The sequence below is a fragment of the Onychostoma macrolepis genome, chromosome 04 (genome assembly GCF_012432095.1).
Source record: "Onychostoma macrolepis isolate SWU-2019 chromosome 04, ASM1243209v1, whole genome shotgun sequence".
Classification (NCBI taxonomy): Eukaryota; Metazoa; Chordata; class Actinopteri; order Cypriniformes; family Cyprinidae; genus Onychostoma; species Onychostoma macrolepis.
Window position 1 is genome coordinate 35,100,691 of NC_081158.1, and position 10,418 is coordinate 35,111,108.

Sequence of the window (10,418 nt, forward strand, 5' to 3'; positions counted from 1 at the left end):
AATTGGGCAATATATAAAGCGATTCATCTTGAAGAGGCAATCAGACAAACGAAGTGCTTGTAACACTAAGTCTCAGGCATTGAGTAAATAAGTACAAGCTAGCAAGGGAAGGAATAAATAAAGAGAAAGATTTTTTTTTTTTTCTTTTTTAAGTTTAGGATGAAGTCAAGTAGTGTCGAAAGAGATGAGTTTCCAGCTGTTGCTTGAAGACTGACAGGGATCCAGCACTCCGGATCGGGGTGGGAAGATCATTCCAGCAGCCAGGAATGGTGAACGAGAATGATCTGGAGAGTGATTTTGAGCCTCTCTGTGATGGTACCACGAGGCGTCGCTCACTAGCAGATCTCAGACTTCTGGAGGGGATGTAGATTCTTAATAGTGAGTGCAAGTAGGCGGGTGCTGAGCCTGTGGTTGTTCTATAAGCAAGTATCAGTGTCTTGAACTTGATGTGAGTGTCAGAGAGTCACAGTCACCGCCACCCACAGCAATCACCAGATCACAGTCACCTGAGCTCTGATCACCTGCACCTGCACACCCTCATCAGCACTCCCATAAAGCACCCACGCTCTCTGACATTCATCGTCTGGTCTACGGTTCACATGCTGAAAAGTAACCTGATTCTATTACTACCTACCTGCTTCTACTTGCCTATTGATGTGCTGAGTGTCTCCCCAGTTTATTCAACTTCTCTCCAAGACGAAATCCCAAGTCTCCTGGTTCCAGTTCTCTGACGATCCTGTATACAGAAAGAAGCTGTTAACCTCCCGTCTAGGCCTTTGGACATTATCTCACACCAAGATACTCACCCACGTTATTCTCTGGGCCTGATCTTTCTGATGTTGTGTAGTGCAAACCTGCAAGATCAAGCAGTCTTTGCAATGTGGTCTTTGAAGGTCAGCTGGTCATCAAAGATTACACCAAGATTTCTGACCGAAGTTGATGGGGTAATTGTTGATGAACCTAACTGGATCGTGAAGTCATGCTGTAGAGTCGGAGCGGCGGGGAAGACAAGAAGCTCAGTCTTTGTCAGGTTGAGCTGAAGGTGATGTTCTTTCATCCATGCCGAGATGTCCGCCAGGCAGCCTGAGATCCGTGCAGCTACCGTTGGATCATCTGGTTGAAAAGAGAGATAGAGCTGTGTGTCATCAGCGTAGCAGTGGTAGGAGAATCCATGTGCCTGTATGATGGGACCCAGTGATGTACTGTATGTGGAGAAGAGGAGGGGTCCAAGAACCGATCCCTGAGGAACCCCAGTGACCAGTGGATGTGCTTTGGATACCTCCCCTTTGGATACCACCTCTTGTCTGGATAGATGTTGTTAGGAGTTTTAGACGCGTTTCTCCCGGTGACCGTCCTGGCTTAGTCAAGTCCGGACCACTTGGAGCTCGATGAGGTTGTGTTCAGGTTCAGATAACTAGTTATTAATTAATCACTCAGAGACTTGTTTTAAAAAGTTAACGAATCACCAAAACACTGGTTTCGTTTTATTAAAAAACAAATAACTCATAAGCAAATAACAGCGAGTAGTCTTCACCATGAAATGTCGGCCTCGACAAATAGTTTTACAAGCACTTTTATAGTCCTTGCATATCATTTGCATTAATCTCACTAAAACCTCCCATCACTATTCTATCTCTGTCACTGCTTGTGACTGCCTCCTCCCTCTAAGGCAGGAAGCATGACCTTTGTCTCAGAGTCTGCACAAGTCAGTGTCAAAAGTTCAAAAGGAAAAATTATAACAGCACTAGATAGCAAGCGTGTCTGCTTCTATTTTAAACTATAGGAAAAAATTTTAAACACTTTTCAAAACCTAAGGGATACACAAGCACATATGCCTAAACCACAATATAACACCTCTAGCAGGTGTTAAGAGCATCTTATGCCACGGTTAGCTAGAAGTTCCATTTTGCATTCGAATTGCAAAATGCATCCCCTTGCTTTTAACAGTTATGTTACAAAATAAGCAAAGCAACTGTATAGCAGTTAGACCTAGAAAGTTATTGTCTGTGATCTCAACATAGGATACACTTTTACACAGCTTTCAACACTTATATTTTTATAACAGGAGTCTGGAGTTTCACTGTCTCTAAATCATTTGTTAATCTTTGTAATTCAGCTGAAAAATCACATAATTCAATCATGTCTCTTATCAATTTCAATATTCTCTTATTTGTTGATTCTTGCTTTCTCATCAACCTCAGAATTGCCTTCATCTTGAAGATGATCTTGTGGTCCTCCCACGCTCCTTCTTCTCCTGTTTCTTGACCTCCCTACTCCAGTTTCGTTGCATCCCTTGAACTAAAAAATCATCAAAAACAATTTCTATTTTGTCTGACCTTTTCTTAACGTTCCTGTTAGAGGGTTGGTCAGGAAATTGCATATCAGATAGGTTAGGAACAACACTGACAGTTCCGAAGATGAATGAAGGTCTTACGGGTTTGGAACGACATGAGGGTGAGTAATTAATGACAGAATTTTCATTTCTGGGTGAACTATCCCTTTAAATACACAAGTGACAATCTGGAAAGCAAGGGAAGAAAATATTGGAACAAACAATCATCTGGAGGAAGACATTTTTCTTTGACATTGAATGTCCATTTGGTAAATATGATCTGGTCACACAGTACGAGTGTTATTTGCTGCTCTGAATACTGAACATCTCAGACTCTTTTAAAATAAATCAGTTTCTGACACACATTCTCTGCTGAAATGATGATGACGATGATGATGAGGACACTGATGATCGTAGTGATGAAGATATTTCTGCAAAATTTGCAAATAAAACAAAACAATGAATTTCTAAAGGTTGCTTTTTCACACACAGATACTGATCTCATTCACACATTCATTACCCAGAATTCAAGTTTGCTGATACAGAGACACTCAGAAAACAAAACTGCAAGCTGAAGCTTGTGTGACTGAAGCTTGAATGTTTTTAATGTTTAGTAATATCTTTCGGCCACTGGGGGTGTCCGAGCTCCTCACAAACTACGCCGAGAATCACAAGTTTGTATTTCAGCACCTGCTGATGTCGAACTAGATGAAGATGTTTTGGAAACTCTTGTGATCAGTGGAGATGTGACTGATGAGAGAGAAGCAGATGATGAAGATGGCAGTGGTGGTGGTACATGGTTTCAAGCATGTTCAGGTGAAACTCAGAGAAGAAACTGTAGTCTTCAGAAACTTTGACTATAATCTTATATTCTCCAGAATCGTTCACATTCAGCTCTCTGATAAACACACGTAAGAGACGAGCAGATCTGTCATCATGAACAGAGAATCGGCCGACATGTGTCCATTCTGCTGCTCTGATCTTTTGACCTGTTGAACACAAACTCAGTATCAGTGATGTTCTTCTTCATTATTCATATAAAGAAATGGCACTTCATCTTCTTTTACTGACGTGGTGAGATACACACACACACACACACTCTCTCTCACACACACACACACACGTTCGTTTTTGTGAAAAGCGGGGACTCTCCATAGGCGTAATGGTTTTTATACTGTACTTACTGTATGTGCTATTGCCCTACACCAACCCTACACCTAAACCTACCCCTTACAGGAGACTGTGCATTTCAACTTTCCCCAAAAAAACCTCATTATGTGTGATTTATAAGCGTTTTGAAAAGTGGGGACATGGGTCAATGTCCTGAGATGCCACCTTCAGCTTGTAATACCTGCCATACCCTCGTCATTATACACATCTAATCTATTGACTTTCTCTGCCTCCCCTCGACAGACTCTCAGTTCTGCACAAATACATGTAAGAAGTACTTGGCTACAAATCAATTCAACAGTTATGAGTTTGAGGCTGTGTGCTACAGTATTTACAGTACAAGTCCTCTCATCTGAAGTTCTGCTACTATGTACTGTAATTGTAATGTGTAAGTCGTGTAAAACCCTGTAGATGATCCTGCAGGCAGCTTTCCTTATGATCAGTCCATGCACAAGAACATGCTCAACTATAGTGCTTTATAATTCATCAGCAACAAATGACCTTTCACCTCCCACGACCAGGATTAATTTCTCAAAACACATAATCAGCTCTTGTTCATATCATCCTGAGATTCTGACTGCTGTGTCATCATTTTTGCTACTGAAAGTTCACACACGGATAAATGTGTGCTATTTGTGTTCTTTTTGTGATTCTTGATGTAGTTATATTGTGTGTTTGTGTTTTCTAAATGATAACATGGTTAAATCTGTGCAAAATGATGCTGTTATTGTAGAGTTTTGCAGAAAACACTGAGCAAACTGGAGCATGTGAAATGTGTTAATGTTTTGAGAAACGTGTCTTTGTTTCGAGAACTGTGTGAATGGTTTGGAAAATTGTGCCGAATGAATCAGTTACAGTGTGTTAGCAATCGAGCAAAACTGTAATATGACAGCATGAGCTGAACGTGTGAACCGCAGTAATTACAGTCAGTGTTGAGTGTGGTGATGCTGATGATCATCATGGGTTTGAGAGTCTCAGTTTCTCACCTGTTATAACCTTCAGATTCACTTCAGTGTATGAATCTATATACCAAGAAATATCAGCTGCACAGTAGTACGTCCCAGAATCCCATTCACTCAGATCTCTGATGGTCACAGTGAAAACTTCTGCAGTTGTGTCGTCATACAGAGAGAATCTTCCAGAGTCAACCCATTCGTTTTTAGTATTAGTCCTGATTAGCTCTGTGCACTGCTGTCCTCTACAAAAATACTTTGCATTTTCTGTATATTTTCTATCATATCTCCACCTGATCCTGACTCCTCCTCCTGAATATCCCGTCACACTGATGGAGCTCAACACACCTACAACAAACCAGCATCTTAACACAACAATAATATATTTATTTGAGAATACACAGAAATGAGCTTTCTTCAACATTTCAAAATCAGTTGAACATAATAACTGAAGTTAAAGTCTCTGCTGTTTTTAGTGATTTACTGTGAGTTCAGATTCTTACCAGGAATCATCAGCAGAGTGAAAGTCCAGATGATCTTCATTCTTCTCTCTTATTCAATGATTCTCTGTTGTTAGTAGATTCAGTTCTTCTGAAGCTCTCGATGTGTGTTCAGATGAGTTTTAGTGCTTCTTTCCTGGTTACATGTTTAACACGAACTGCTGAATGTGTGAGAGACACACACTTCCTCTGAGAGAGAGAGAGAGAGAGAGAGAGAAATGGTTAATAAAGAGGGAAGTGAAACTAACTATGCCTCAAATGAACATGCAGATTTTACATCTGTAATATACATTTATAATTCGAGTTTCATCACCCTCCTGTGGTGAATTGTGTGAATTACATTAATGCGATTTATTTCCAAGTCAGGAAAACCTTGACCTAAATTAGTTTGCATTGACTTCATATAATTTCATAAATTAATCACGACTTTCTGCAACAGTAAAACATCTGGAATACCGCCCTTTTCTTCAGTAGAAATATATGCTTATCTGAGCGCAATTACATTAATGAAAGTTATTTATCAGAATCAGAATCAGAATGAGCTTTATTGCCAGGTATGGTTACACATACGAGGAATTTGTTTTGGTGAAAGAAGCTCCACAGTGAGACAGAATGACAGTGACAGGACAGGACACAGATAATAAAAAAAAAGAATGGACAAATATACAAAATGGACAATGTGCAAAATAGCACAAACACAATTTACAAAATAGACAATTTAGTATGTACAGGTATGTTAGGTGCAAATTTGAAATGTAATAAGTATGTGTGTTAAATAAAAAATAAAAAATAAATGATAGTGTTGTGTGTTTCATGTTTATTGTTAAAGGTGGGGTATGTAATTTTTCAAAAACGCTTTAGAAAACTGAGTCGGGGCCGAGTACCAAAACAAATCTGTAGCCAATCAGCAGTAAGGGGCGTGTCTACTCATGATGTGGAGGAGAGAGCGTTCAGTGAACAGCCGAGCCGAGTGACAGAAAGATAGAGATGGCAGATAAAAAACAAAAGTGGAAAATATCTGCGGAACGATAAGGCAAGAAGTAGGTCCCATGTAAATATCGGATCAGCTTTCCAGTGCTGGACAGAACTCAAGGAGCGGAAGGCCTGCGATCGGACGCCGAGGTTGCTTTGCTTCTTCTCGATAGGTGTGTAAAACTAGTGTCTACACCGGACGCGCCGCGACACAACAGCTAAAGTCTGCCTACACTAAATTTGTGTCAGTACGTCATAAATAGAATGCAGCAGCAGTTCTCTGTCAGAGATTTGTCGCACCACGCAGCATCCAGTGTAGACACGGGGTGCGTCTCAATCAGAGCTCCCGAGCTCGTGAATCAGTTGATCGTGTACACTAATTCAGTCACTGGTAAGTTCCCTGACTCACTGCATGTTGGGACAGTGATCACTCGAATTCCAGTGACATGATTAAAGTACAGCGTCAACGGACAACATTGTAGAACGTCACCGCTTGAATTAATAAACAACAGACAGGACTGATCGTTTTGATATTATTTTTTATTCTCTTTAAACACATCGTTTTGTTTTGTTTCACAGAACTAATCGTTGCCTGGGTTGCGTAGATTACATATGTGTGGGGCGAAGCTATCAAAATAGGGGCGAGACCCTTTTGGGGTAGGGGCGTGTTTGTTTTGGTGATTTCAAATATCAACAAGTACTCCAGAGTGCAATCTGGACGATGGGGCGGGGCGACACGTGTCGCTCTGTCCACCCCCAATTCCATTGGTTTATAACACGGCAAATCTTATTGGTGTAGACCCGAGCATGCGCATTCCTTTGTGTACGATTTTGTAATTGATTTGGCCATATTACAGAAATATTATGTGCTAACTCTAGAATCATAGGCCAATCTTAATTATTATCTGTTTAGTAACCATGGTAATTTTAGTCAGATGAAGTCGTTTACAAATAAACTCTTGATGACAGCACCTCCGGGTTCTTCAGGCTGCAGCGCTTCATTCATATTTCCTTGAGGATCGGCAGGCCACGGATCAGCGCTAAATTGGGATTTTATACGCAAATGATGATAATTTACTGTATTTTAGAGATGGACAAACACTCATCTCTTGTTGTTTAAAGAGATGAGTTATAGCCTATGTTGCTCAATGCGTCACAAGTAGGTTAAAAGTGCTAATAAAATGTTTTAATGGCAAGCTCAATGTTTCCTTGTTTATATCTTAATAAAATATTTGAGCCTATATTGATTCTCTTACAGTTTTAAAGGTTCCTATCTTATAGTAGCCTAAATATGTGTCCGTGACATCAGATATTAAAAATCCAAATAATTTATGTATCCACACCCTCATTGTGTGTGTGTGTGTGTGTGTGTTGTAATCTGTGTACGGGATGAATTTATATTCAGTTATTAACACTCGATCATTGTACCCATATAGATCTGCATAACTATCGAATATTAAATCACTCAGAGCTGTAAATCTGTGCAATAGATACGTGAGCTCTTTTAATGAGTAAAAGAGACCTTCTCTGTCATTATAATTTTTTTTATTTATTAAAGACTATAATAACTATCTAAAATCAGTAGGCCTAATGTAGTACAGTGATTCCTAGTTCTTTTTAAAGGATTGAGCAACAAAACCAGTAATTTAATTTGTGCATATAGCCTATATAAAAGTATAAATAAAAATGTTGCAGAGAAAATGAACATTTATTGTTTAAGTACGCACTAAAGCACATTAATAATAATATTTGCTGTAGGTCAGATTTAATAACAGCTGTTTTAGTAAACAAAAACATTTAAAATAGGCCTATATGCGAAAAAAAAAAAGAAAAAAAAAAAGGGATTTCTTTCAGCAAGGTTTTTATTCCCATTATCCACACATAAAATCCCAGTTCACGCTGATGGACTATTTGGTATTATTGCCTTATTTGTCACCACAGTTGTTCTTTAAAATAAAACCCAGTTCACGCTGATGGACTATTTGGTATTATTGCCTTATTTGTCACCACAGTTGTTCTTTAAAATAAAACCATTTGCTGGTTTGTCCTGTCTTACTGAACTACAGTGAATTATCATCATATCATCATATCATGAAGATGGCGGCGCGATCAGACGCAGCGGCTGCTCCAGGTCCCAAAGACGGTGCTTTTTTGTCTTTTAATGTCGTCTGTTCGTCTCCAAATAGTGTAAATTTACCGCTAGTTCATAAGGAAATCACTCCTAAACTCATATATGTTCGCCAAAGACTTTTGGATATCGGCAACGCATACAAAGACCAACTCTCGTCGGCGGCTACTGAGAAGCTACGAGGCCTCTGTTTACTGCTGAAGCCGGACCTCGAGACCGTGGCCTCGCCTACTGACGCTACCCGCACAAGGCGGCGTCGCAAGCGGTGTGAGAGAGGGGCAGGCGGTGGCGGAGGTATCTGAGCTAGGCTGAGGAAAACCCCACAAGACCAGCTCTTCCAACACTCATGCTCTCAAGCGTTCGCTCTCTGGAAAACAAACTGGACTTAATTCAACTCAGTCGATCTACACAGCATGAGACAAGGGATTGTTGTGTGTTTGTTTTCACTGAAACATGGCTGAACGACAACATCCCGGACTCCGCCATTCAGCTGCACGGACTAACTTGCTACCGCGGACAGAGATTCATCACTGTCTGGTAAGACTCATGGCGGTGGCTTGTGTGTACATCAACAAAGAATGGTGTAACAATGCTGGGGTAGTGACAAAACACTGTTCATCGCTGGTGGAGTTTATGTTTGTGAAGTGTCGACCGTTCTATCTGCCGCGGAGTTCACGGCCATTGTTATTGTCGCGGTATACATCCCACCGTGCGCAAACGCAAAGGGCGTGCTTGAGCTGTACAGCGCCATCAGCGAACAACAAACAAATAACCCCGACGGCTTTTTCATCATAGCGGTGACTTCAACCACGCAAACTTAAAGACAGTTTTGCCAAAGTTCTACCAACATGTGAACTTTGCAACAAGGAAATAACACACTGGACTTTGTTTACACAACAGTTAAGAGCGCATACAAAGCTGAACCCGCCCCCACCTCGGGTACTCGGACCACATCTCTGTTATGCTAATCCCAGCATACAGACCACTTCTGAAACTGGCCAAACCGGTTCACAAACAGATCAAGGTATGGCCAAACAATGCCACCTCAGCACTGCAGGACTGCTTCCAGGACACAGACTGGAACATGTTCAAAGAGGCGGCCACCTACAACAACCACACAGACCTGCAGGAGTACACTGAAACTGTGACTGCTTACATCCAAAAGTGCACTGATGATGTGACAGTCACCAAGACCATCACCACACGCGCCAACCAGAAGCCATGGATGACAGCAGAGGTTCGTGGGCTGCTAAAGTCCAGAGATGAAGCATTCAGATCAGGAGATAAAGCAGCCCTCAAAACAGCAAGAGCCAATCTGTCCCGCAGCATCAAAAATGCAAAACGGTCATATGCTCAAAAAATCAACAATCACTTCACAGACAGCAGTGACACACGGAGCCTGTGGCAAGCTATTCAGACCATCACAGACTACAAGCCCCCGCCACAGGCCTGTGATGACGACACATCCCTCCCAGATGCACTCAACCACTTTTACTCACGGTTTGAAATGCAGAATGACACACCTGCACAAAAACTGCCCACACCTCCCAACAACCAGGCGCTCTGTCTGTCTCCAGCCGACGTAAGGAAGTCCCTATCTAGGATCAACCCACGCAAGGCTGCGGGTCCCGACAACATACCTGGCCGTGTACTGAAAGACTGTGCTGCACAGCTGACAGATGTCCTAACAGATATCTTCAACACCTCACAGAGCCAGGCAGTCGTCCCCACATGTCTCAAATCCACAACAATCATACCGGTACCAAAGAAATCACCTGTGTCCTGTCTAAATGACTACCGTCCCATAGCACTGACTCCAATCATAATGAAGTGCTTTGAGAGGTTAGTCATGCACAACATCAAAACCAACCTCCCCAACACACTCGATCCGCTCCAGTTTGCATACCGTCCGAACCGCTCTACGGACGATGCAATTTCCTCCACTCTCCACCTGGCTCTTACCCACCTAGAAAATAAAGACTCCTACGTTAGAATGCTGTTCATTGACTTCAGCTCAGCATTCAACACAATAATCCCACAACAGCTCATAAATAAACTCAACCTGCTGGGCCTTAACAATTCCCTCTGCAATTGGATCCTGGACTTTCTAACCGGAAGACCTCAGTCAGTCCGTGTCGGCCACAACACCTCGAGCACTACCACACTGAACACAGGTGCCCCACAAGGCTGTGTGCTCAGCCCGCTGCTCTTCACGCTGCTGACCTACGACTGCACTGCCAAGTCCAGCTCCAACCACATCATCAAGTTCGCTGATGACACAACAGTGGTAGGTCTCATCAGCAACAACGATGAAACGTACTACAGAGGAAGTAAAAGTCGTAACAAGGTTTCCGTAGGTGAAC

At 41.8% G+C, this 10,418-nt stretch overlaps 1 protein-coding gene across 2 annotated transcripts in view; it reads right to left on the reverse strand.

Moving 5' to 3' along the window:
* Positions 1 to 1,487: 1,487 nt before the first annotated feature.
* Positions 1,488 to 10,418, reverse strand: part of LOC131538679 (CMRF35-like molecule 8) — a 24,272-nt gene continuing 15,341 nt past the window's right edge. Inside the window, exons 1-4 of one of the 2 annotated variants that reach the window (XM_058772694.1) lie at positions 6,900 to 6,957; positions 4,959 to 5,144; positions 4,489 to 4,803; positions 1,488 to 3,321 (exon numbers count right to left, since the gene is read on the reverse strand). In XM_058772694.1, the coding sequence (XP_058628677.1) occupies positions 3,068 to 3,321; positions 4,489 to 4,803; positions 4,959 to 4,998 (609 nt within the window). In that variant the 5' untranslated portion in view covers positions 4,999 to 5,144; positions 6,900 to 6,957 and the 3' untranslated portion in view covers positions 1,488 to 3,067. Of the gene's footprint in view, positions 3,322 to 4,488; positions 4,804 to 4,958; positions 5,145 to 6,899; positions 6,958 to 10,418 lie in introns of those variants that run through there. The other variant, XM_058772695.1, reaches the window with a different exon arrangement.